General features: G+C 45.6%; 2 protein-coding genes across 6 annotated transcripts in view; one reads left to right on the forward strand and one right to left on the reverse strand.

Annotated features, from left to right (window-relative positions):
- Boc (BOC cell adhesion associated, oncogene regulated) overlaps window positions 1-8,619 on the forward strand; it is a 76,696-nt gene extending 68,077 nt beyond the window's left edge. For 2 of the 4 annotated variants that reach the window (XM_059277533.1, XM_059277535.1), the window contains exons 11-19: window positions 419-625; window positions 983-1,164; window positions 1,667-1,772; window positions 2,084-2,206; window positions 4,328-4,549; window positions 5,177-5,412; window positions 5,585-5,664; window positions 6,722-6,912; window positions 7,872-8,619. In XM_059277533.1, the coding sequence (XP_059133516.1) occupies window positions 419-625; window positions 983-1,164; window positions 1,667-1,772; window positions 2,084-2,206; window positions 4,328-4,549; window positions 5,177-5,412; window positions 5,585-5,664; window positions 6,722-6,912; window positions 7,872-8,059 (1,535 nt within the window). In that variant the 3' untranslated portion in view covers window positions 8,060-8,619. The remainder of the gene's footprint in view (window positions 1-418; window positions 626-982; window positions 1,165-1,666; window positions 1,773-2,083; window positions 2,207-4,327; window positions 4,550-5,176; window positions 5,413-5,584; window positions 5,665-6,721; window positions 6,913-7,871) is intronic. The other 2 variants (XM_059277534.1, XM_059277536.1) reach the window with 1 other exon arrangement.
- Window positions 8,620-11,984: 3,365 nt separating this feature from the next.
- Window positions 11,985-27,759, reverse strand: part of Cfap44 (cilia and flagella associated protein 44) — a 65,424-nt gene continuing 49,649 nt past the window's right edge. For both annotated transcript variants that reach the window (XM_059277130.1, XM_059277129.1), the window contains 7 exons: window positions 21,918-22,028; window positions 21,289-21,419; window positions 20,022-20,138; window positions 18,933-19,134; window positions 14,901-15,061; window positions 13,749-13,883; window positions 11,985-12,593 (listed from right to left, as the gene is read on the reverse strand). In XM_059277130.1, coding sequence (XP_059133113.1) covers window positions 12,402-12,593; window positions 13,749-13,883; window positions 14,901-15,061; window positions 18,933-19,134; window positions 20,022-20,138; window positions 21,289-21,419; window positions 21,918-22,028 — 1,049 coding nt within the window. In that variant the 3' untranslated portion in view covers window positions 11,985-12,401. The remainder of the gene's footprint in view (window positions 12,594-13,748; window positions 13,884-14,900; window positions 15,062-18,932; window positions 19,135-20,021; window positions 20,139-21,288; window positions 21,420-21,917; window positions 22,029-27,759) is intronic.

The raw sequence follows: 27,759 nt of genomic DNA on the forward strand, positions 1-27,759 counted from the left end.
GCAGTAGTGAGGGGCAGGCCGTGAGCAATGGGGACAGACTTTCACAGAGGGCCGTTGCTGCCTGTTGAATGACGGGGTTAGGGTTCCGTAGTCCAGGAGTCCCAGTGACATATTTTTAGCATCTCCTTAGTAGCTATACTGAAAAAAAATACAGGTCGGAGTATTTCGGAGAAAATACTAGCATGACTGAGTCTGTAGGTCCAGAGAGCAGTAGTTCTCCGTCCTGTTTTTGCAGAAGACTAGATGTTTTAGCTCCGGGCCTTCTCCCACACAGAGGGACAGGGTACAAAGAGCAGCAGGCACAGGGCTGTGGGAAGGGAAAGCCCCGTCAGGGTCAGGCTGGGTCTAGTCAGTCCACAGCATCATCTCACAGTGTCTCTGTCCTTCTACATCTTTTCTCTGTGCCCGGCCGTCCCAGCCCCTGAAGCTCCAGATAGACCCACCATCTCCATGGCCTCAGAGACCTCTGTGTATGTAACCTGGATTCCCCGCGGCAACGGAGGCTTCCCTATCCAGTCCTTCCGTGTGGAGTACAAGAAGCTAAAAAAAGTGGGAGATTGGATCCTGGCCACCAGCGCCATCCCTCCCTCGAGGCTCTCTGTGGAGATCACGGGCCTGGAGAAAGGTAGGGACCTGGCTTCTCTCTTCCTGGTCCTCTCTGCCCTGGAACCACATGGAGGAGGAGGAGGAGGAGGAGGAGGAACAATGAAGGGTCTTCTTCAATCCGTCCTTCCCTTCCTCGTCCTCACATAGTACTCATGGGTACGAAATCTGTGGCTCTGCCTCAGCCCCTCCTCCTCCCTCTCTCCACAGCAGAGTCCAGAGCCACTTCCGGCGTGGCTTAAGGAAGATGAGTATTCTTATGGGTCCTGTGTGGACATTTTTGGAGAAGAGCTGACCAGATGTCCCTGGGCTGGGCCTTGGTGGGCAGTAGAGGGAGATCAGCGGTATTTCCCGAGCTCAGGGAGGATCTCTTTCACAGGCATTTCCTACAAGTTCCGCGTCCGCGCTTTGAACATGCTAGGAGAGAGTGAACCCAGTGCTCCCTCCCGGCCCTACGTGGTGTCAGGGTACAGTGGCCGTGTGTACGAGAGGCCCGTGGCAGGCCCTTACATCACCTTCACCGATGCAGTCAATGAGACCACCATTATGCTCAAGTGGATGGTAAGTGGCCTGGCCACCAACACTGTGGGAATGTTCTTCCTCCTCCTTGCTTCCCTGGTGTCATACACCTGAAGGCCCCCTTGGGGGAGCTGGGAGCCTGATGGTAGCTGGAGCTGCTGTTAGCTGTCTCTTGTAACCCGGTTCTCACTTTCTGCTGTATCCCACCCTCCTTCCTGCTTTCCACCTGATACCATAGGGAATCCCGACACTTGTCCAGCGTCCCTTCATGTTTTCAGGGAGACTCGGCAGGAACCAACATCTTTGAAGAAGTACAATTTGTGTCTTGTTTCTAAAAAGCTCCAGGGCCCATCAGCAAAATAAAATCATGCCCGATCTCTGCAGCCTTCCTCAGGGAGCCCAAGGGACTGATTCAGGAATGTTCGCTGGGGCCCCAGGAAGTTCAAACCCTGGACTGGGGAGAAGATTCCACAGCCTTGTGATTTTTTTCTTTTGGTGATTTCTCTGACGCACTGTGAACATGTCTGTTTTCCATCCCATGTAGTATATCCCAGCCAGCAACAACAACACCCCCATCCACGGCTTTTATATCTACTACCGACCCACGGACAGCGACAATGACAGTGATTACAAGAAGGACATGGTGGAAGGTGAGAAGATGTGCTGTTGATACTGTTCCCTTCGCTGGCAAGGGGGTCTGGGTGTCGGCAAAACCTCATCTGTGCTCAGTGTCATGGAGTCTTTTGCGACTCACCTGGAGCCATCCAGTCAAAAGACTCAGCATGCTTCTTTCTTAATGACCACAGCAAAGCAGAAACATGGGTGGTCCCCAGATCATTCTCTAGTGCCTCCTGCGCTGGTCAGTGGCCCTAGCTTAGACCAACAGCTTTGTCTGACTGTGTGAGCAAGGCTAAGCAAACAACATGTGCATCACCATGGTGCCTCTCTCTCTCCTTCCCAGGTGACAGGTACTGGCACTCCATCAGCCACCTGCAGCCCGAGACCTCCTACGACATTAAGATGCAGTGCTTTAACGAGGGAGGAGAGAGCGAGTTCAGCAACGTCATGATCTGCGAGACCAAAGGTGATTCTCCCGGGGTCCCCTCCCATCCTGGGGATTCCCATGAGGTGGAGCGGAGTCTTGCTTCCATCCACCCCGGTATCCCTTTCCAAGAAGACGCTGATTTTCCAAGGATCCCAGACCTCATCAGTTGCCTCCCTTCCTATTTGCTTGTGTTTTGTGTAAACACGAGCAGGTTACCTTCATGAAGGACTTGAGAATCAACAGACCCATGAACTCATTAGGAATAGAACCCATCTTAAGATGGAAATGTTCTATACATGCTCTATTTCTTGGTATTCGGTCTTTATGTGGGTTGGTTTATTTAATTCTGCTGCAGCCTGGTGAGATGAGAAGGAGATCTGAACCTCAGGAAACTTATTATATATGCATCTTGGCCAAAGGTATATAGCCAGGATGGGACAGAACCTGCCTCCGACAGTTCCATATAGCTACAGGCCCAGGCTCCTTTTCTGCACTAAAACATATTAAACGTGTACATGCACTTGTTAATATGTGGGCATTGCTCGTGTAAGTAGGTATTGTTATGTCCAGTTTTTACTCATTTTTACTAATTCTACAAAACGAGTAAAGCTGTGTATTGCCAAGGACATAATCAGAAGATCACAAAGGAATGCAGAGAAAACAGCACTCTCCTGTGGCTGAGGCCACAGGGTTCTCTGCCCCACTTTCCATTGCCTTTGGTCACTTCACCCATACTCACTTAGCACCAACTGTGTGCACGTGGCCTTGGTGCCACGTCCATGGAAGAGAGGGACACGTGGCCACACAGCCCAAACTCTTGTATCAGTTTGAACATAGAGTACTCAGCGAGAGCAAGCAGCTTCATAAGGCCTTCTTAGGTCTTCAGGCTGGTTCTTTAGGCTGGAATGAGGAGGGAGTGGCCTGGAGGACATGCCAAGCCTTAAAAAGTGGCTCCAGATGGGAGGAGGAGGAGGAGAAGGGGCAGCTGGGGGAGAGGCCCGAGGCACCAGCAGCAGGTCACTGAAGGACGCCAGAGGAGGAGCTAGTGCAGTTTGCAGGGACGATGAGGTAGAAGAGGTCCTTGTCGGGCTTCTTTGTAGTAAGGGTCATGGGTGGGCTGAGGGGAGAGAAGTGGAGCTCTGAAGTAAAGGTGAAGAGAATGGTTTTCATCATTGCCTTTGGGCAGGACCCGGGTCGATTGCATGCTGGGTTGGGATACAGCAAGCTTGAGGTTTTCTTTGAAGCGCTACTCAGGGGGCTGCCGTCTATCGGAACGGAGAGGGCAGAAAGAGAAACGGACCACCTGGGAACGGAAGGAGAGAAGGGCTGGGAAAGTTTCCAAGTGGCTGGTTCTTTGGGGACACCCAAAGTGTCTGATAAAAGCAGCAGGTCTCCTGCCTCCAGAGTCCTTAGGGCATAGGAGGCATCATGGGAACAGAGATTACCCAGACGGAGAGGAGCTGGGACCATCATCTCCCAGGATCAGAGGAGGCAGGAAAAAGATGAGTGGTGGTGGGCCATGGGGCTGTGACATCAGAAAGCTGATGTCAACTTTGTCTGACTGTGTGAGCCAGGCTAAGCAAACATGTGTGTCACCATGGTGACTCTCGTTCTCCTTCCCAGGGGACAGGTACACGTGTGTGGTCAAGTCCATGCAGGTTCTCCTGCTACAGCAAACCCCAGTGAGGAACATAAGGTTTAACGTCCCGACTTTGATGCGAATTTACCAATTATCATCTGTCCCACAATGTCCCCAAACGCCCTTCTCCTTGCAACCCAAGCTAATGCCCAGCACTTCACATCCCTTAACCGACCTAGAAATAGCAGAGCTGTGGGAAGGGTCTTTCGCCTGAGCTCATGCGTACTAATTGTTCTTTCGGAGAACACAGTTACCCCTGTCCACTCTGACTTGGCGCTTGGCTCACAAACATGTACGTTAAAATATGTTTCAGGCCACCCCAACAACGCATTTCACATTGGGTACCGGTGTCATGATAAGTTACGGACATGATCCAAATAAGGGATATTGAGACCCCCATCTTGGGATCTTGGCCCCATTTCCTATATCCGTTGGAACTGAGGGGTGCTGTGTGTTCCTATTTGTTGTAAAGAAAATGACAGAGAAATAGACACTGATGTGAGTTTCGTCTTCAATTGCAGCTCGGAAAATCTCTGGTCAGCCTGGTCGGCCCCCACCCTTAACTCTGGCCCCACCACAGCCTCCACCCCTAGAAACCATGGAGCGGCCGGTGGGCACCGGGGCTATGGTGGCACGTGCCAGTGACCTGCCCTATCTGATTGTGGGGGTTGTTCTGGGCTCTATCGTCCTCATCATCGTCACCTTCATCCCCTTCTGCCTATGGAGGGCCTGGTCTAAACAGAGTGAGTACCACACCTCAGCACAGACGGGAAGGAGCTTGGGAGGGAGAAGGTCTCTCAACTCAACATGCAGGCAGGTGCCCAGGCAGAGCCAGATGGTCCAGCTCCACCTCCCAGACAGCTCAAGCTACCAGGTGACCCCAGAGGTCCCACAGAAACAGTGACCATCTGGAGGCAAGCCTCTCCCTCCTGGCTTGCAGTCCAGTCACACCTCTGGTCTTGGTGTTTACCTGCCCCATGTTTTTCTAATGTCTGAAGCTGTTTCTTGAATGTTCGTATTCAAGCTGCCCCCGCCTCTTCCCATTTTCAGCTCTTCTGTCCAGCAGGGGCTGCCTTGAGCCTTCCCTTCCTATGGGCTAGCCTGCCTTGCCCACTAATTTCTGCTTCAAATAGCAATAGCCTCAGCTGACTCCCCCAGTAACAAGGACCCTTTCCACTCACCCTCACTCCCTTAGCTATTGCTCCATTATCTATCTTTCTCACTTAAAAGAAAAGACGGGTGATGGGAAGTCTTAGGAAAAGCATTCTCGGGCTCTAGGACACTCCCTGCCCATGTCCTCTGACACTAGGAGCGTGGGGCTTTTGCCAGCTGGAGGAGGCTAAGCACACCTCTGTCTCCTGCTCTTCCAGAACACACCACAGATCTGGGCTTTCCTCGAAGTGCCCTCTTGTCTTCCTCCTGCCAGTACACGATGGTGCCGTTGGGAGGGCTTCCAGGCCACCAAGCCAATGGGCAGCCCTACCTCAGTGCCATCAATGGACGGGCCTGTGCCAGCCGCCTGCACGGAAGCAGAGGATGCCCTGTGGCTGCGGTGGGCTGCCCAGGCAGGAAACCTCAGCAGCACTGCCCAGGGGAGCTTGCACAGGTAACGGGCTCATGGGTGTGGGCCCCAGGGGCACAGAGGGAGAGACATTGTCCCTGCTCATCCAGGGCTGCTGGGCTGGCCTCCCTACAGTCAACCACAGCTCACGCTGCTCAGTGGTGAGCACTGGGACGTTCCTTGGCCTCCCGGTATGACCTTTCTTCTTTCCTTCAAGCAGCAGGAAGATGCCAACAGCCTACTGAGACAGACCATTGTTGCCAATGGATATGACCCCCAGAGCCAGCAGGTTGCCAGGTAACCAGGCCCCTCTCACCCCTGCTTTTAGTCCCAAGCCCCAAAGCCTCCCATTCTCTTTAGTTCCTCGTGTCCAAAGTCTGTCATCCAGAGCTGAGCAGTGCTTCATGCAAGGATCCCCAAGTTTTCCATCTGTTCTCCATGTAGCTATTAACCCATGGTGAGGTGCTGTGTGCACAGTTATGATGCCCTTCTTGCTCAGTTACCCCATGGTGAGGTGCTGTGTGCACAGTTATGATGTCCTTCCTGCTCAGTTACCCCATGGTGAGGTGCTGTGTGCACAGTTACTTTCTTTCTGCTCAGTTACCCCATGGTGAGGTGCTGTGTGCATAGTTCTCATGTCCTTCCTGCTCAGTTACCCCATGGGAGAGTGCTGTGTGCACAGTTATGATGCCCTTCCTGCTCAGTTACCCCATGGTGAGGTGCTGTGTGCACAGTTATGATGTCCTTCCTGCTCAGTTACCCCATGGTGAGGTGCTGTGTGCACAGTTCTCATGTCCTTCCTGCTCAGTTACCCCATGGGAGAGTGCTGTGTGCACAGTTATGATGTCCTTCCTGCTCAGTTACCCCATGGTGAGGTGCTGTGTGCACAGTTATGATGTCCTTCCTGCTCATTTACCCCATGGGAGAGTGCTGTGTGCACAGTTATGATGCCCTTCCTGCTCAGTTACCCCATGGTGAGGTGCTGTGTACACAGTTACTCTTTTCCTGCTCAGTTGCCCCATGGTGAGGTGCTGTGTGCACAGTTACTCTCTTCCTGATTGGGAGCTTCATTGTTTCTCGGCATCTGTTGCTCACTGGCTCACCAAAACCCTTGAGGGGTAACGGATTTCACCTGCAGGCCCCTGAACCATGTTCGCCACCGGCTGCAATAAAACTAAGCTATCACTGGCTGAATGAAGCGTGGCACCTCCTGATGTTCACAGGGGAACGGTGTGTGCTCTCAGCCCTGACCTGCTCTAGTACCTTCAAATACCAGGACATGTGCCAGAGCATGGGATCCACCAGGCCCACTCCGCCCTGCCTTACCCATCCCGTCTGGTCTTGTACAATGCAGAGGTCCCAAGTCCAGCTCGGAGGAAGGCTCTTTCTTGTATACGCTGCCTGATGACTCAACTCACCAGCTGCTCCAACCTCGAGATTGCTGTCACCGCCAGAAGCAACCCGTCACCACATGCCAGACGGCAATGAGAAGGGGACCAGAGGGTCCTGGGCTGGACGCTTCGTGGGATCCTCCATATCACTCAGGTCAGCCTGGGGCAATGGGGCAAACTGTCCCATGGGGTCTCCCATAACCCGTAATGGCTTCAAGGAGAAGAGGCAACTTCAAGGAAGCATTTGGGAGTCAGGGTGGATGGCCACTGCCCTTTGCTACTAAAGGCCCGCACAGGGGGGCGGGGAAGGAGGCAGGGGGTGGGCATGGGGCCTCACCAGGTCAGTCTGATTCCACTGTAACTGAGGTCCTCAGAGGCTGAGAAGAAAGGCATTCTGTATTCCAAAGGAAGAAGCCTGTTTGGTCTCTCCATTTCGGAATCAGGGCCATTCGCAGACTCTGCCTCTCATCACGTGGAGGCTTCTTTAATCCCTTGCTCTGCTGGGTCATGTCTTAATTGGGGAGTGATTCTCGTCACTCATCAGGGAGCCATGTTCGCACACACATCATCCTTCCGTGTGCAGCCACAGAACTTGTTCCTCCAGGGGCCATCCCCGCCCGTGGCTCCCTCTGTACCCTACTTCAAGCCAGTCTGCTAGGACTTGGTTGGGGACACTTGGTACTTCAGAGAACTAGCTGGTGTCGCTTAGCTTCCAGGACGCGCTTGCCCATTTCATGCCGATCCTGGACCGTCTCTAGGACATAAAATTCTAAATGACCTTCAGCTCCCAAAGCTGGACCAAATCATCACAAAAATAAGATAAGGTTGGACAAGGGCAATGGATGGTAAACCACAGCCTGAATCCAGAAAGAGCTGGGGCTCCCTTTGTGTCTCATGTATATAGCCCATGGCCGCAAGCTGAGTGCTTTGGAGTCTACAGTCTCTGGTTCCCACATAGGTTGTTAGTAAGCGGTCGTCTCCTTCGTGGGCCACTGTGCCCAGTGTGCCCAGTGTGCCCAGTGCAACCAGTGTAATCAGCCACACATAGAGATTAGTTCAATATTGTTCCGTCAGTCTGGATATTAATGTTGCCTACATTTTTCCTCCCCATAGGGCCGCGGTGCTGTTTGGGCCTTGTACCAGTTGAAGAAGTAGACAGTTTTGACTCCTGCCAAGTGGGTGGAGGAGACTGGAGTCCCCAGCACCCTTCGGGGGCCTACACAGGAAAGGAACTTGGGGTGAGGCTCTCTCCCAGCCCATCAGTTCACGTGTCCTTTGAAACACCACCTCCCACAATTTAGGCCGAAGCCGATATCCCAGAAAGACTATATATGTTTTTTTTTTTTTTTCAAAGAGACAGAGAAAAATTGGTATTTATTTTTCTATTATAGCCATATTTATATATTTATGCACTTGTAAATAAATGTATATGTGTTTCTATAATTCTGGAGAGATAGGGAATCCTCCCCTTTTATGGCGCAAGGGGGAAAACAAGTAGCAAGATAAGCAGATTCCAGTAGGACTGAGTAGCACAGTCTGGCAGGCCTTCAGATGGCCCACAGGACCTTCCCAATGCCTCAGGCAAGTTGGCGGAAGGCCCCTAAGCGCACTGTTCACGAAGGGCATGCATGAGGGAAACAGAAAAGGCCATGCTGCTGCAGACTGGAGCCGCCCGGAAGCCACTCAGACTTGGTGGCACAGGACACGCTTCCAAGATGCCACGAGAAAAGACCCAGATGTGCACAGCACTCTAAGCATTAACGACCGACCGTCCAGAGTCAATAATCTGTGGCAACATATCTCTGTAAAAACAAACACTGTAACTTCTAAATAAATGTTTAGTCTTCTCTGTAACCTTCAACTTAGTCATGTATGAGTCAGCGTTTTCTTTAGACGTTGGGAGTCCTGTCTTGGAGTAGCTGGAGAAAATAACTGCTCGTGACGATTTCTAATCCATCAAGTGATAAAATCTGGAAACAGTAGCAGATGTTTTTCATATTTTTGTCTTTTTAAACAATGAACGTTGTGTTTGGACTCATGTAAAATGATATTTGTAACTGTTTACTCCAAGAGGGAATGAATATACAAAACAAAGCAGGTTCGCTGCTCTCTGACTGGACTGGAGGTGAGTGTCTGTCTATTGTAGGAATGAAGCTAATCCTTCTTATGTACGGGTGTGTGAGCGTGCGTGCGTGCGTGCGTGCGTGTGTGTGTGTGTGTGTGTGTGTGTGTGTGTGTGTGTGTGTGTGTGTAAAAGACCAAATATTGCCTCCAAAACATCATTTAGTTTAGTGCTATGTTCCACATGAACATGTGGTCTCCAATAGATTTCCTCCCCTTCTTTCTAGAGTTACCATGCTGGAGGAGTTGACTCATTTCAAACCAACATATTTTTAGTGTTGTTTCACCAAAAGACCATCCAAAGATAGGTAGTAGGTGTGTGTGTGTGTGTGTGTGTGTGTGTGTGTGTGTGTGTGTAACTGGACATAATTGAAAACTGAACATTTCAATGCAAGTCTTCACACATTTCAAGTGTTCATTGTGTGGGGAGAGATTGTACGTTTCAGGAAAATGAAGAGTTGAAATGCTGCCTGGCACTTTTAATCTTATCAAGAGTTGTATCAAACTCTGCTTCTACTCAAAGAATTTGGTTAACAGGATCCTAAGAAGCCCAGGGAAACGCCTTCAGTCTGATTGTTTGGGATGAGTGCACCATCTGCTGGCCAGAAGCAGTACTGCACCTGCCCTTCTGTAGCCTTGCATCCATGGGCTGTAAACAATTCGAATCTGAAAAGAACCTTCCTCAAAATGCAGTGTGGTTTTCAGCAAGGCAGTACTTTCAAAGTATTTATTGAGATGATTGTAAAGAACAAAGAAATTATAGGAATGTAGTGGTGTAATCCTGGAAGAGAAGAAGTAAGATACATGACTTCAGACACTGGCAGAGAAGCTTTCCAGGTCCCTGCAGGAGAGCAGTGGGCAGAACTAATGTTCAGAGTCTTTGCTAATCCAGCTCTAATCTGAGCTGTACTTCACCTACCAGACTGTTGGAAGCCTATTTTTTAAAAAACCTTATTTTGTTTTTTACTTCTTCATGAGCTAAACTAATTGTCAAAGTGGGCTTTGGTGAACTCCACTAAAACCAACATAAGACAACCTGCTTCCGGTATGCATCCCTTCAGACTCTGAAGGAGTTCCCCAGCCTTTCTAGGATCCTGTTTATCAAATTGCCAGAGCCTAACCAGAGACACCCAGATGATCTGAGACCAGATTCTTGAGTCCCACAAACCCTCTCTGGGTGAGACGATACGTTTTTAAAGCTAAGGTTTGAGGCAGATTTTTTTTTTTTTGTACATTAAAAAGCAATGGATGCTGTGGTTAGCATTTGTTTGCTTTAATTAAAAAAGACACACATAGCTGGGTGTGGAGATCAGGTTGCTGCATGCCCCTCCATATTGTGTGAAGCAATGGCTTCTGGGTGACCTTCCCCTGAGTTGCCCCCTTTTACATCAGTAGAAATCCAGAGGAAGAATGACGTCATGTCTTGTTCATACACATGGACACTACCGTGTCCAACGTGAACCCCGGGGAAGGGACTGGTAAGTTAACTTATCCTTTCAAGTAGAATGGTACTGCCTACCAGCTTTCCGAAGACGGGGAACATGTAGGTAGACACATACATGTGTTAAAATTGTATCAGAAAAACTGGGTCAGAGAGAGCTTACTGGATACACCTCAACTCTCACCTGGGCACCATAAAAAGAAGGATACCTGACACTGTGATGTCAGCAGGCTTTGATCAGTCATCAGGACCCCAGAAAGTGTGCCACCGGCTATTGAGATACAAAGCGTTCTAGAGGCTTCGTTGTAGGGGCAGTCCATTCTAGATGGCTGACATTGGTCCATCTGGACCCAGTCCTGAGTCCTGCGTCAAAGGTCCGGCATTCTGCTGTGAGGTCAGTGGTTCTCAACCTTCCTAACGCGGCGGCCCTTTAACACGGTTCCTCATATTGTGGTGACCACACCCATAAAATAATTTTCATTGCTACTTCATAACTGTAATGTTGCTACTATTACAGACTGTAATGTAAATACTTTTGGAGGTAAAGGTTTGCCAGAGGGGTCACAATCCACAGGTTGAGAACCACTTTACTAGGGTCAAAGTTATTGCCAGATAGCTCACTGGGCTGGACCACGTGACTTGGCTCATCTGGGCTTGGCTTCCAACTGGCCTCTACATCTGACCACTTGCAATGGCTCTCTGCATCCATGTCAGCTCCCTTGCTGCCTGTAGTAAGGCCCCTCTGAGCTCCTCGGCCTCTAACTTCTTTGGAGCCGTCTGTGGGCATTACTGTATGAAATGTAACCTGTGATCTGAGAGCATACATTAGTAAGTCAGAGTGTCGTCAAAGTCTACAAATGTCAACAGGCAGCTAAGGGAGGAAAAATTTACTTGGTAAATTGTAACCCATAAAACTGACGCACCTTGTGAATATGTTATGATTCAATACATTCTGACACTGGAAAGGCACAGGTGTGTCTGTCTACATTGCTAGCCGTTGTGCTCACAGATGTGCAGTATAAAAACTGGGAAAGGTTCTGTAGTACAGCCTCTACCAGCAGAGGTTTATCATTCATGCAGGGGCAAACAATACACCTGGGAATCCAAAGTGTCACTACTGGAAGGACATCAAGTGTCAGGGAGACCATTCTGCAAGGGGTGTAGCCGTGAACTTCAATCAACCTTTCGTGAGGCGGAAAGTACACTCTTGAGTTTAAAATGTCACACACAGTCAAAACTGGCTGCTAGAATTAGTCCCTCAAGGAGATAAAAATCTAATTCATCCCTTCCTCACCTAGATCCAAGCCAGTAATGGCTCAAGTGAACCCCAGCAGGAGGCACAGGGCCCGGGAAAGCTAGAGGGGAGTTATGGAGAATTCCGCTGGAGTTGCAGAGAACCTAGAGAAAAGCGTCCCTTACTTATTTTGGAAAATGTGAGCCTCAGAACTGAGGAGTCTGCAGAAATGGTGGGTGATTCAGGAAGCCACCTCTGCCAACCCAAAGCGAGCTATTTTTCCACGTCTGTCTGCATTTCCTCAATCCCAAGCCCTCAAATAGCTGTTTTATGAAGTCAACAATAACAACGTTCACATTTGCATTTCTTATTCTAAGTTATTATTGGCAAGATGGTTTGCCTTTTTTCTTTTATGTCCTTGCACAGACTATTTAACACAAACAGTTTATTTTCTAAAGATCCAAGGACTAAGAAAAGGAAGTTTTCTCACTGATTGCTGAATAATAGTTTTTCTTGCCAATGGCTAAATATTCAGAATACCAGAAAAACAGATGATTCTGAGAACACAATATATAACAGCTGCTTTCTTAAATTATGAGATTTAACCTTCTTCATTACCCAACTTGGGCTGTAGACGTCTATCCTGTCTTCACACAGCCATAATTACATGTCAAATGTCACAGTTATGTCTAACATGGAAAAAATAGTGTTAATTCACATAACAGGGTGCTTTTTTATGCTCTCCCTATGGTTCCCTTTAAATGAGAGGATTGTTGTGGGTGATAGGAAGTAGACCTGGTGAGTTCTGCCACAGCTCTTGAGTGGGAAATGAGAAAAGACAGAGAGTTTAAGCATCCATGGACTTCATTTCGTTCTCCTGCGTGGATGTGATGGGCGGGAGGATGAGCCCCCCTTTCTTCCGAAGAAGGGCAATCTCCTCCTTCAAAGCCGAGATCTTTTCTGATTGGCTTTCGACCAGCTCGGTGACCCTCTGTCTTGCCAGTGTATCTGCTTTCCGAGGGCCCTGGAAGGCATTTCCCTGTTTGGGGAAGATAATACCTTTCTTACAGTCAATTTAAACAGAGATCGCCTCTTCAGGAGACTTTCACCTCCCTACTAAACTCTTACTCTTAAAACGTGTGCCTTCGGACAACTTTTAAAATTCAAGCCTGCTTCAGAAGTACTTTACACTATCTTATCAGTCCTTCACGACTTGGAGAGCTCATCAGTGGGACTGAGGCAAGACACAAAGAAAGATTTAAGAGACCCGAGATGGGAGAGAAGTCATTCACGCTGGCGTCTAGTTGACTCTCACCAGCTGAAAGTCAAGAATTCTAGTACAGTTAAAAATCTGTTGTGAAAGTTGCCTGCGGAGAGGCAACATTCTTTTTGCAGATATTGCAAATAAAAATGTTAAAATAGCAATGAACTATGCATAAAGTGGAAGCACACATGACCTTAGGACATGGCCTTTCTTCTTCCCTGGCTGAAAATCTGCAATTTTCTGTAATCTTACAAATAAGACTATATAAACTTCGCTTACAATAAAAACATATCAGCTCCCCTGTGCAACCCTCGTGGCCTATGGTTTTCTCTGTCTGTAATCTCATCTTACATTCTGAACAAGTTCCCAGCTGATGTAGTTGCTGTTCCTCAGGGGACCATAATCGGAAAACACCCGGTTTAAATTATTTCCAGGATGCTTAAAGAAAATGTTTTTGCAGATGCTTTGGAAGATGTTGGGCCACTAGAGGACAAGGCTCTGTAGTAAGCACATCCTCAGGCTCAATATGGATTCCATAACGACCAGTTGAAACACTCAAAACAAATAGCAAGCATTTCATGAGGTAACGCATATTGTTACACAGTTCAAGATGCCTACTTCCTATCAAGGCAAATGAGCATATTGAAAATGGACCCTGACACCAACCAATTTCAGGGAGCACATTGGTATTATTGGTTATGCTTAAATAACCTTCCCTCTCCAAGATCAAGGTAAAACCTATAGATGAGTACTCATATAAGTTCATGGCATGCAAGAGGCATTTGACAAAGCTAGTCCCCCCAGGAAACCACTCTCCCGTGGCTAATACTGAGTCAGTATCCAGGGATAGATGGCCCAGAAGGTCTGTTTAAATGCCAGTGCTTGGCGGGACCTTGGGTTCTGCCAAGGCCCAGAAGAAAAGGAACATACCTGCTGGTTCTGGAGTGTGTTCAATCTGGAATCAAGTTTCTTCTTCTCGATGCACAGATCATTCATCTGGTGAAGCTTCTTGGTGTGTTCTTTTGTCTTCATCATTAGCTCCCAGCGCACCTGGGCGATCTTTTCCTACCAGGGAAGGAAGGTGGGACATGGGCTGAGTGACCAGGACAGGAAAGAAAGAAAAACCAGTGTCCAGTTCTACCAAAGCCGTCACTGGGACATAGCTCTACAGTACAGTGTTGGCCAAGCAGGTATCAGGCCCTGGGTTCGATACTTAAGACTAGAAAAAAAAAAGTGAATTTAAAACCAATCATGAAAAGGGAACACTAGGTGTACATGAAAATATAATCTGAAGCCAGTGTGAAAACCTAAGCAGAAACACTGCATTGAGTCTGGTTTGATTAAAGAAAACGGTGAAACCCTTGCTTCCATTCCTGACGACTTGAATTCCATCACTAGGACCCACTTGGTGGAAGGTGAGAACCCACTTCTGCAAGCTGCCTCCCACAGATGCACTATGATGCTGGTGTATGCACATGCAAATAACTATAATAAATAGACATGTTATCTATTTAACTGTGCTGAGGATCGAACCCAGGACCTTGCACAGGTTAAGCAAGTACTGTCGTCACTGAGCTACAACCCCAATCCCTAAACATGTTTTCTCATTTGCAAACTGGAGCAGCAGGCCAAAGCTATTTGGTAGAGCAACAGGATTCTCAGAGAACAACGTGCCATGTCCAAAACTGTGAGAGCATATCCACTGTAACGCATGACACATTGTTATGTGCAACCTAGACTCTAAAACCCGGTTCTGCTGCTGTCTCTTCCAGATAGACAAGACTCTCCAGTAAAGAAGTGAGACAGGAGCCGGGCAGTGGTGGTGCACGCCTTTAATCCCAGCACTCAGGAGGCAGAGGCAGGAGGATCTCTGTGAGTTAGAGGCCAGCCTAGTCTACAAAGCCAGTTCCAGGATAGTCAGGGCTATCAAAATAATAATAATAATAATAATAATAATAGTAATAATAATTGATACAGGCTCCTGGGTGCTGCCTAGACAGTTCCCAGGAGCCACTTAAGCCTCCCCAGGATTTTCTAATTCCCTGAAGCACAGCCAACAAAGACGGCCCCTGCCCTTCTCACCTCCCACATCCTTAGTTCCTTGGCATTTGATAGTTCCTTTCGAAGCTTTTTGATCTTCAGTTCTTCGAGTGTTGTGTTCACAGAGAGGGTCTGGAGGGCTTCCAGATCGATCACTCGGCCGAACTTGCTGATCATCAGCTCTCGGACTGTTTCTTCCATTTCTGAAAGACCACCACTGTCTCAGTCTCCAACCGTTAGTAAATGAACAGAGCACTTGCAAGAAAATACCAAGGAACCACTTTTGCAAAACCGGAAAGATTTTTTATGACTAAGAGATCTTCCCCCGGGGATGTTTGCTTGCTGCTTTTCTTACTTAAAATGCTGGTTTGCAGACAGCCTTCTTCATTTTCAAAATGCGGTGTAAAATGGACTCCTTTTCCCTGAGAGGGCTGGGCACTCCCACCTCTGTTCCTCCGTAACTACTGGCAGGCTCCAACTGCATTATTAAGTGATCTGATTGTTCTAATTGACATTTACAGAATCTACTATTAAGAATGGAGCAGATGCCAGGCGGTGATGGCGCACACCTTTAATCCCAGCACTCGGGAGGCAGAGGCAGGTGGATCTCTGTGAGTTGGAGGCCAGCCTGGTCTACAAAGCCAGTTGGTCTACAGAGTGAGATCCAGGACAGGCACCAAAACTACACAGAGAAACCCTGTCTCGGGGGGGGGGGGGGGGGGGGGGGGGGGGGGGGGGGGGGGGGGGGGGGGGATGGAGCAGGCACTTTGTAGAACGTTCTATCGCACTCCAAGCAAACGTTACAGAAAGTCCTTGAGGTCCTGCTCAAGACTCCCCTGGTCTGCTCCGCCCCACCCCTTTGCCACGCCCCACTGTTTCCCACACCTCTTCTCCTTTGCTCCACTCCACATCTAATCTCGGAAAATAATAGTCAAGAGTCTTTTCCAAAGGCTATATAAAATACAATAGTTTTACAGGGTTCCAAATTAACGTACTAGCTAGGAATACATGTAAATGTGTGTATTGTTTTCTTACTTTTTTTTTTTTAAGAAATGCAACACTGAACACATAATTGGCAATAGTGTCTTTCTCTGGGTAAGGGAAAACAAGAGAATGCATCTCTCACAGGCAGGTACTACAATACTGGTTACATTAAGCTGGGAGGTACATTGATTGTATTCATTTTGTTTTGATACTTGATAACTTACATATAAATTCCACATACCAAACATTATTTTAAAAAATATTTTAGGGGTTGGGGATTTAGCTCAGTGGTAGAGCACTTGCCTAGCAAGCGCAAGGCCCTGCGTTTGGTCCTCAGCTCCAGAAAAAAAAAAAAGTATTTTAAAAAGATGATTATTGTCAGGCATGGTGGCACATGCCTTTAATCCCAGCACTCAGGAGGCAGACACAAGCCAATCTCTGTGAGTTTGAGGCAGCCTGGTCTATGAGTTCAAGGACAGCCAGGGTTGTTACACAGAAAAACCCTGTCTTGAAAAAAAAAAAAAAAGATTATCTTCCTACCTTCCTATTACGTATGTTACATTACACACCACCTTAATTTTAGGTAGATTGCAAACACAAGGTAAGTAACATTAATAATAGAAGAAACTAAAAAAAAAATAGTTTAAAAAACCCTGACAAAAAGTATATACATTTATTATGTATATGCCATTCTGAAATGCGATTTGTAGAAGGGTCAAATTGAGGTAATTAAATATATTACTTCATAAGTTCATCCCCCACTTCACCGTGTGTGTGTGTGTGTGTGTGTGTGTGTGTGTGTGTGTCTAGAGCACTTAAAATCTATTCTCTTTTTATGATTTATTTACTTTTATTTTTCATACATTTGTGTTTTGTCCACATACATGTCTGTGTGAGTGTGTCAGATCCCCTAGAACGAGAGTTACAGACAGTTGTGAGCTGCCATGTGGGTGCCGGGAATTGAACCCAGGTCCTCTGGAAGAACAGTCAGTGTTTTTTAACCTCTGAGACATCTCTCTAGCCCCTAAAATCTATTCTCTTAGCAATTTTAAGGAATACAATCCATTGTTGTTAATTAGTCACCCTGAAATTCTGTAGCATGTAACCAACATCTCCCCCATCCCCCATCCCATCCAACAGGCCTCTACTAACCATCCAACTCTATTCTATGCTCCTGAGTTTTATTGATATTTCTTGAGGCAGGGCCTCATTATGTAGCCCAGGCTGCCAACAAATTTGTGGTAGTTTTCTAAAAGCTGAGGTGGCAGGTATGTGCCACCACTCCTGACAAATTCAACATTTTTTTTCTAAACCACTTATTAGTAAAATCATATGGTGTTTTATTTTTCAGTGCCTAGCTTATTTTGCTTAGCACAGTGCCCTCCAGATTCATCTATACTGTTATAAAATGACAGTGCCTTTTTTTTTAAGGCTACTGATATTTTGTTATGATTAGTAGTATATTTTCTTTGTCCACTCATCTGCTGATAGAACTCTTGGGTTTATTCTGTAGCTTGGCTCTTACAGACAGTGCTACACTGAACACAGGAATGCAGACAACTTGTTGACATACTGATTTCATCTCTCTTGAATATTTATCCCATACAGGAATTGCTGGATCAAAACTTATCTTTTTTTTTTTTTTTTGGTTTTTTATTTTATTTTTTCAAAATAGGGTCTCACTATGTATGTAGCCTGGGCTGTCCTGGAAGTCCCTCTATAGACCAGGCTGGCCTTGAACTCACAGAGTTCCACTTGCCTCTGCCTCCCGAGTGCTGGGATTACTACTCCCAGCCAAAACTTATCTTTAAGAAAGGATTTCTTAAAAAGATACATGCTAAGTGTACATCATAAATAGATAAATTTACCATTTTAAGATTTAAAATGTCTTTTTTCACTTTAATATAAAGTTTAAAAAAAAGGTTGACCCAATGAGAACACATAATGGACTAAAATCTTTAGAATTCCCTAAAATAAATTAAAAAAAAATGAAAAAGGAGCAAAAAACATAACAGATATTACAGAAAGGAGCATAAAAACGGCAAATGGCAAATTGGTGGGCATGGTGGCACACGCCTTTAATCCCAGCACTTGGGAGGCAGAGGCAGGTGGATCTCTGTGAGTTTGGGGCCAACCTGGTCTATAGTATGAGTTCCAGGACAGCCAGGGCTACACAGAGAAACCCTCTCTTGAAAAACCAAACCAAACCAAAAAAAAAAAAAAAAAAAAAAAAAAAGAATGGCAAGTAAGTGTGTGTATGAAAATGTTCAGTCTCACAAAAGAAATGTGACTAAAAAACACAATGAAGTGTATTTGGACATCCAAATGTGTCCATGTGTCATGTGGAAACTGTGGGATAAAAATTAGAGCCCAAAAGAAACAAATGAAGACCAGGCAGTTCTTACACACTGCTTTGTGGGGGACACCTGGGCTCAGTCACTCTGGGGGCAGTTCTGACAATATTTCAGAGAACTGAAAAATGCACAAACGCTCTTAGAACCCAGAGACCTTTTATACATGCATAAGGAATCATGTACAAAAGGCTTATTGGGATAGTGAAAAGTTAGAAATAACCAATGCTCATCAAACAGGGGCTGGAGAAGTAAATATGTTAATAGTCATACGATGGAACACTACACTGTCAGCTAAACAGAATAAACTACCTGAAGCAATATGAATGAAAAAACATGGTCTTGAAAAGTCCACCATAGGCTCTGAGTATCATCACAGAAACATGCCGGGTGGTTCCCCATACTGTGTGAGAATACGTTGGCACGTATGCATCTGTACCAGGTGGTCAGTCCTGGAGGAGCAGCACGTAGTACTAGAAAGAGGAGGGGCTTTGATCTATCTGAAGCATGGTTATAGGTACAACGGAGACGATCACGTTGTTCTATATTTTCTCATTCACAGAGAGAAAGAGAGTGCATGCCAACATCGCTTCCCTGTCAAACAGGAAGTGAGGGGCGTGTGGTTTCCTCTCGGATGCTGGGTCTGTGGTTACTGTTTTCCAAGCTGGAAACCAGTCACCTTCTAGTTCCCTTTTGTCCCGGTGTTCCTAGCGAATGACGGGCCAGCCGAGCTACTTACTATGGATGGTTTTCGCCATCTCTCTCTTCTCCCGGATGAGAACCTTCCGCCTCTCCCTGCATTCTCTGTTAAGTTTCTGCTGCTTGGCGTTTTCCTCCTGGAGCTTTATGATTCGCTCTTGCAGCCGCCCCAGGGAGTGATTAGAGAAGACCAAGGTTCCAGAAAGGTCATTAGGAACCTCCCCAAATATCACATACTCTATCTACAAATACAGAAGAAAGCAAATGGAAATGAGAACCAAAGCAGACCAAGGCCAGACTGAAGGCAAGGCATAGGAATCCTTTCTTCTCTGCCCTGTTGCTTAAAACCCCTCACACTGGGCCTTCTCCTTCTCACCCCTAGTGGCAGCGATCTGGTAAACAGAAAGTTGCCCTCAGAGAAGGCACATTAGATCTCTCTGGGGACAGCAAAGTTTACAGAACGGGTCTTGCCTGATACCTACTTCATAACAATGGGGCAAACATTTCAAGGATGACATAACAAACTGTTACCAAGAGCTCAACCAGTCACACAAAATACCAATAAACTGATTTCTTGGAGTATTTCTTGCCCCTTAAGAATAGCCTCTTCTCTTAACATGGCAAGAGTCTACAGCAAGACTTTCTTTTTTCATTGATGAGAATTTCCACAGTTTAACATAAGTTGTAATTCAAGTAAACAGTGGAAATCAACGGAGACTGGAAAAAAAAGAGAATATTTCTGTCTTGTCCCGACCTCCCTTATTAATGTCATGAAGAAGGCTTCCTTCCGCTCACTGGTTCACGGCTAACTAAAGATGGATGGAACGGGACCTGTGAGCAAGACCCAACATCTCAACCTCCAGCCATTTCACTCTTACATCATTTCTCCAGACCTGAAATGACTGGGCTGGTGAAATGACTATGGGCCAGGGAAGCATGCGTGTTTTGGTGGTTTTCAGTAATTAGCAGCTGTCTGAATGGGTAAGAAGAGTTAGGGATGTCATTCTGCAGGCAGAATCCTCCCACCAAGTGACATGGGACATCACTGCTGAGGCGCGAATCTTTCTCTGGGAAAGCTGAGGTGTGGCGCTGCTCCTTTCGGGGAGGGGGGAGGGGGTTGGGGGGTCACCTGGTGAAGCTTGAGAGGGATGACAACCAGCAGCTCGTTCAGCCTCTGCTGTTTCTCTCGCTGATAAGCCTCCAGGGCCTCCTCGGCTGCATTCAGATTTGTCGCCACTACTTTGACCTGAACAAAGCCACATGAGACACATCGACACGCTTCAGGGGCAGGGTGTATATGCAAGGTGGTAAATGAAGGCACAATGGACGCAGGGTGTGCTTTGGGGGACCCTGACCCAAGCAAGACCTGAGTCTACACTGCAGCCCAGAAATGTGTGTTATTTTCTTCCTGCTGGGTTAGGATGCACATTCCCTATCAAGTCATTCCCCAGTCCAAGAACTGTAAAAGCTTTATAAACGAGGAGTCAAAAAATGTCTCCCTCTCTCTTATTTTCTGTATGAAAAGCAGCCTTTGACATGATATCTTTGTCAGAATGGTAGAAGACTTCTTGTTGTTGTAACAATGACCCAAAGAAATTTAATAAGAAGGTGTTTTAAAGCAAGAAGCTACAGCGTCCCCAAAGCACATTCGTCATCTCCTAAAAACCCAACAGTGTTCCTGAACATTTTCATTTACAGAAAAAAAAATCCATTAAAAAATCTAAGTGTGAATCAAGTCGAGTGACATTGCTCTAAACAAGAGTACCTAAGAGAGAAAGTCAGAAGAAAAAGGAGAAGGTAATAAAGTTCCAGAAGCTTAGCTTTGGGACCTCCAGCACACAAGGTGTTGGTCCCAAAAGACTAAGTCCAAAGAGAAAATACCAGAGTTTCTATTCTTATTTATCTTCATCTCATTTCTAAGAATGCCTCATAACCAATATTCCTTGAGTGTTATTTATAAATCCACATACATTTATTATGTAATATGTTCTATAAGTATTGCTTATAGAATTATGTCATCAAAAAAGTTGAGACAAATGAGTGACATAAAAAAAAGCAGCCGGGCGGTGGTGGTGCACACCTTTAATCTCAGCACTCGGGAGGTAGAGGCAGGTGGATCTCTGTGAGTTCGAGGCCAGCCTGGGCTACAGAGCAACATCTAGGACAGGCACCAAAGCTACACAGAGAAACCCTATCTCGAAAAACCAAAAGAAAAAAAGAAAAAACAATCATCCAAAGAGCAATGGCCCTGCCATACTGCAGACTTGTGATGCAGAGGGAAAGCTGTAAATAACATCTGATGCATTCCTCCTCTGAGAAGGCCTAGCAATGTCACGCCTATGAGAGAGGAAGATGGGGAGCATGTTAGAAAACAAACAAGTAGGTAGAGCCCATACTTTTTTGGAGCATGTATCATATTCTTTTTTCAGGTTGTCAACAATTTTCTTTTCTTCCACTAAGGCTTCCTCAATGTCTAGCCTTTTCTCTCGAAGTTGGAGGGCCAGTTCAAACAGATTCGCATCACAGTCTGAAAAGAGAGTGAAAATAGGAAGGCAGCCCTGTGGGATGGGGAGTATGGTGGCACTAGGAACTTGTGGCACGTGGAGCTTGGAGATTCAGAATCAGTATCAGCTATTCACAGACCCGCACTAGACCCTGCAAGGGAGGAATTATTTTCCTTCTTTTAAAAACAAAGTGTGTGTGTGTGTGTGTGTGTGTGTGTGTGTGTATGTAAAGTACAATCTGACATTTACTTATACAATTAATTTGCTAATAATGCATAATATCTGAACCATCAGTCGGTTATCATACATTAATTTGTTACTAATAAAAACCTGTGTGAAGGATTAGCTAATACTCCTCCCAGAGAGCCCTCCCAAAGGGTTCTAGGCTTTGCTTCATATATTCAAACCCATTCTTTTCTTAAATTTTATTACCAGAAAGCAGATGACTAGGAAGGGACCCCCTCTGTGTTGATAGCCCACATCCCCACTACACGGTGAGCACGGGGCTCTGCCTCACTTACTGGTTGGGCAGATGGAGTCATCAAAAACATCGTCTTCAGATCCCGATGCATCCTCATCACTCTCCAGGCTGGACTCCTCTTCGCTGGATTCCTCGCTCTCTTCATCTTCATCTAAGGAGAGAAGAGGACCTCATCAGCAGAGCAGACCCTGCAGCACCAAATGCAGGGTTTCCCAACAGTTGATTACTAGGGAACAGACCGTGTGAAGAGCTTTGCTGTGGGATGTATGGCAAATGTGTTGCTGATTAATAAATAAAACACTGATTGGCCGTTGGCTAGGCAGGAAGTGTAGGCGGGACAAGGAGGAGAATAAAGCTGGGAAGTGGAAGGCTGAGTCAGAGAGACACTGCCAGCTGCCACCATGACAAGCTGCATGTGAAGATCCTGGTAAGCCACGAGCCATGTGGCAAGGGATAGATTTATGGAAATGAATTAATTTAAACTGTAAGAACAGTTAGCAAGAAGCCTGCCACGGCCATACAGTTTGTAACCAATATAAGTCTCTGTGTTTACTTGGTCGGGTCTGAGTGGCTGTGGGACTGGCAGGTGAGAGAGATTTGTCCTGACTGTGGGCCAGGCAGGAAAACTCAAGCTACAGAGCTTAACACCATTAAAGATGCAGACCATGTGTTCTCTCCTCGGCTTGCTGAATCCAGTCATAGCGAGAACGCTGTTACACCAGCTTTGGGAACCCTCACCCTTGCCAGCCACCAAAATCCTCAGATTTCCCCTTCTTCTAATAGCTTATCACTCAGGCCTGCCTTCAGTGGAAATTCTGTTAGATTTTAGCGAAGAATTACCCTACTCGTTAGTAATTTTCTATCTACTGGCGGTTCCCTTGATCCTCTGTATAGGTTATCATTTATTCTTGCATCGAGAGTTGAAGTCTATATTTTTCCTACCTCAAAACCCCATTTCAGCAGCCACCTGGACAGTCTGTATGGCTGCTCTTTAGCAAGGGTCGTGAGTAACTTTTCATTACTATGTTGTATATAGTATCTTTATAAAATGTATATATGTCTGAATAGTAAAACATATCATCCCCAAGATAAGTGAGTATAGACCCCTTTAGAATGTCCCATTTTGCTCTTAAAATACCATGAGAACATCTATGAAGGCAGAGCAGAGGATTTGGGACATTCATCACTGCTAGCTAAAAAACAGCTCTCTCACTGACACCAATACCACAAGGCAGCTGCAAAGATCACATGGTTTTGGCTGGACGTGGTGGCTCATGCTTGCAATCCCAGCATTTAGGAGGCAGAGGCGGGCAGAGTTCAAGTTCAAGGCAAGCCTGGTCTACATAGTTGTGAGTCCCAGGACAGCCAGGGCTACATAGAGAAACTCTGTACCAAAAACAAACAAACAAACAAACAAACAAACAAAAAAAGATCACATAGGTAGCCTGCACCTCTCCCATCTTGCAGTAGCAAGGAGATCCCCAGATGAGAGTCAGGGCTTTTACTACTGGTTATGGGTACCAAGTCTATCTCCACAATGTTGTCAATAGAGACTGCATGTGGGGTCAGAACTCATTCCCACACACAGCAGTAACAAGGAGGTCCCACTTTTATTTGGTGACAATGAAGACTGAATGGTAGATATTTCTACTTTAGTAATAGGGACAACAGAAGATCCCAGGGACAACCTATCCTATGGCAGGCACAGTAGGGAAGTCTGGGGACCCACTTCTCAGAAGACATCACCACAGTAGCAGTGGGGAGGAAAACATGATGGTTGCTAACACCATACCTATGCAGGTCTTCTACGTTGATGGTAACTGCACTTTGTCAGATAGCATGGACTGGCAAGAATCTCCTAGAGAGTGTATTAGTTTCTTTTCTGTTGCTGTGATAAAATGCCCTGACAAAAATAATTTAAGGGAGAAAGGGCTTATTTGGTTCACAATACTAGGTTGCAGCCTATCATGGCAGAGAAGTAAAGGAGCAATAGCTTGAACTAATTAGTTACTAAACCCATAGTGAAGAGCAGAAAGCAATGAATTAATGCATTTATACTTGTGTTCAGCTCACTTTCTTCACTGTTATAGAGTTCAGAGTCCCCTTCCTAGGGAGTGGTGCCACCCACCATGGGTAGGTCTTTCCATCTCAATTAACATAATCAAGATAAGCCCCCAGAGACGTGCCTGTAGACTAACCTAATCTAGACAATCCTTTACTGAGAACCTCTTCCCAGGTGACCCTAGATTGAATCAAGTTGACAATTAAAACTAACTATTGCCAAGGGATGTTGCAGGCTGCAAGAATATGAAATAGAGATTCAGCTGTATATGATAAAGCTATACCTTGAAGGATCAAGGAATCCTTCTAGAGGAGAAGTCAAATATCAAGGAATATTTGATGTTATTAGACTTTCAATATATCAGCTGTTTCCTATTATCAATTTCTTGTGCACACATAACTCCTAGGCCATAATGGCCAACAGTATAAGCCTCTCAGATCTACTTCTGATCTTTACTAGGTAACACCCCTACAGAGACAACATGTGTCTCCTAGGCCTAGGAGACAGGTGGATATGTAAACACATAGGTTTATTTCTTGTACAAATGGAGCTCAGACCATCCCTTTCTCTCACAGACCTAGTGGCATCCCAGAGCTATTGACTCAGAACTAAAAGTTTTTTTGTTTTGTTTTGTTTTGTTTTCTGTTTGTTTGTTTTTTGTATAACCAGGTGGAGTGAAGACGGGACAAAATTCCTGACTCCGGGTTAGGACCCGAGGAGAAAGAGCAAGGAAAAGTTTTTGTAGATTGTAGGAGGACTTGAGTCAGGTCAGGAGAGTAGGAAAGAAAGGAACAAGCATGGGTGGAGGACAATGATGAGATCAATAGCAGAAGAGCTTAGTTAGGGCTGTGAGAGGACAGGAAGAGAAGGGACAGAGAGGAGCAATATATAAGAATAGAAACAAAGCTGTGTAGCTAGGATTTAATCTCAGAGGAATAAAGTAGATGGATGAAAGAGCATCGTGTACATAGAGTCTTTTCCCTCAGATAACCCCATGTTGGCCATAGCGTCTTCCCTAGGACCCTGGGAGAAATCTTCTCAGGGCAGGTCCCTGGGAAAATATCAATAAAGGAGACACTGTGATTCTAGCCTCTGCCTCTCCCTGTGAAGTATCTAGATACCCACCAGTGCCCATCAGAGGACAAGAATGGTAGACGTTTCACCATGACCGGAGCCGCCAGTATCGCTGTCGATTATAGAGTTGTGATGGTTAATCACCATTATCAACTTGACTGGATTTGAACTTGCCTAAGACTTATACCTCTGGGAGTGTCTGAGTATGTCTCCAGAGAGGTTTAACTGAGAAAGACCCACCTGAATGTGGGCAGCACCATCCCATGGGCTGGGGTCTCAGGCTGAACAAAAAAGCAGAGAAAGGGACCAGCTCTCTTTCTCCTCTCTCTCTCTCTCTCTCTCTCTCTCTCTCTCTCTCTCTCTCTCTCTCTCTCTCTCTCTCCCTCCCCCCTCTATTTCTTGACTGTGGACACGATGTGACTTCCTACCTCGCATTCCTACTGTGGTGTCTTTCCTGCCATTATGTACTTTGTCCCCCAAATAAACTCTTCATTCCTTAAGCTGTTTTTATCAGATGTTAGATCACAGCAATGAAAAAAGAGCTGATACCAGAAGCAGTATTAACACTATCCATGGAAATCCTCCTTATCTGATGGGGTACTATTCCCACTGTACATGAATAACATAGAGTGCACCCTACATGCTCTGACACTTTACATGGGCAATGAGATTCTATCTTACTCCAATAGAATGTCATATATATATATATATATATATATATATATATATATATACATATACATACATATATACTATATATAAAACTAGTGAAGATGTAGAGACAAAGAAATGCATATACACTGGTCACAGGGATGTATATACATTAGCACAGAAACTCTGGTGAGGGGGCTATATGAACCTTCCTCAAAAACTACAAACAAAATCATCATGTGAGCCAGCATCCCACTCCTGGGTATATATACAAAGGAAATGAGGTTAGCATACAAAAATGCCTGTGGACTCATGTTTATTGTGTCACTGGTTACTATTGCCAAGATACAGAATCAGCGTGTCAACAGACAAACAGATAAAGGAAAAGGGGTATTTATATACAATGGAGTGTTGTTACTCAGTCAAAAAGAATGGAATCTTGTCATTTGAAAAAAGAAAAAAAAATGAGTGTAGCAAGAGGACATATTGCACAAAATGAGCCAGACACAGAAAAGCAAGTGTCATGTGTTTTCTGTCATAGATGGGAACTGTAAAAGAAGAGAAAAAAAGTCCTGTGAGTAGGGCTATTGAGAACTGAGAAAGAACCCAGGGAGGGAAGGAAGACTAGAGATGAGAGGTAGGAGGACCAGTGCAGTCTATGTGTTTATGGAAATAGTACAGTGAATCACATCATTGTACCATTAGCATGTGTTAATAATTATACTATTTGATGGGTTGTATCACCACACTCTGCAGTAACTAAATGATAACAAGGAAACATAATGAACAACTTTACACTCACGAACTTTGCTGGAAAAACAGGCTGACTCCTTAAGAAAGCTGTACTCACTACCCAAACATGTCTAATGTAAAACAGAAGACTGACTATCACTGAGCTGCTAGGAAAATTTACTTCATAATTTAAACCCCCACCACCAAGTCTTCAGTTTCAAATAGCTTCACTGACAAATTCCACTAAATATTAAAAGAAGAATTAGTATCTTACAGAAAATCAAAGATGAGGAAAGACTTCCTAATTCACAGCATTGATGAGAACAGGAGATAGAAAGGGCTAGGTGGTTTAGGGTTAGAGAACTTGATTCAGGTCCTTGGCCAGAAGCTCGAAATGTCTGGTATTCAGTCCCAACCACAGGCCAGTGATGCCCAGAAAACATTCTGGATCCTGGTCTGGTTCCTAGTTATCTTCATTACCCTAAATGAAGCCTCCGCCTGGAGGCCATATCTGAAGGTATGATGCCATTCCAGCCCAGACTCTAGTCAGTTTTGATGAACACTTGTGGAATTGGATCTCTGGATTTTCTTGTTGGAAATGGGTTATATCTACTCCCTGTGTCAGTGAAGGCAAGAGAGATAACCTCAGAGACACCATGATGTGCCCATGTCTCATGAAGGAGCAAAAGCAGAATACTTCCTCTCAGAGGAGGTTGACCAAGAGTGAGCCCAAATTTGAGAGAGAGAAAGTGAGAGAGAGAGAGAGAGAGAGAGAGAGAGAGAGAGAGAGAGAGAGAGAGAGAGAGAGAGAAATATGTACCCTATTAGTTATATCTCTAAAAACGGGTTTTACTCTGTATTTATTGAACAGCACAGAAAACACAGTATAGGAAAGTGATTAGGGATTCTTTACAGAATTATTTAACAGAGTTTTTACAAGGGAAGAAATTCCAGCTAACTCAGACACACAACACAGCAAACAGACATCACCAAGCTATAGCTACATGCTGCTTCCAATATTTATGGCAGATATTTGTTACTTCCAACCTGTTGGCTGCTTTCAGCAAATGATTGCTACTACACACATGTACATACATGCATTATTCGGTGGCAGGTACATGAAGAGTACATTAAATTTGATTAAAGTTGTTCATTAGGTTGTAAAAGAGGTTGCATGAGAAATCCAAGGATCTGAGTAAGATTGGTTAAACGTTTTCTTAAAGGCAAGTTAAGCAGGCTGAGTACACAATAGGACAGCAGGCCAAGTATACAGTCTTAAGTGAGCCCACTGGATTATTAATTTTGCTGCAAGGTCTGCCAAAAGATCATTTTTTTTGGAGTTAAAGAGATATTTTCATAAAAG

This window comes from Peromyscus eremicus, chromosome 12 (assembly GCF_949786415.1).
Source record: "Peromyscus eremicus chromosome 12, PerEre_H2_v1, whole genome shotgun sequence".
NCBI classification, from domain to species: domain Eukaryota; kingdom Metazoa; phylum Chordata; class Mammalia; order Rodentia; family Cricetidae; genus Peromyscus; species Peromyscus eremicus.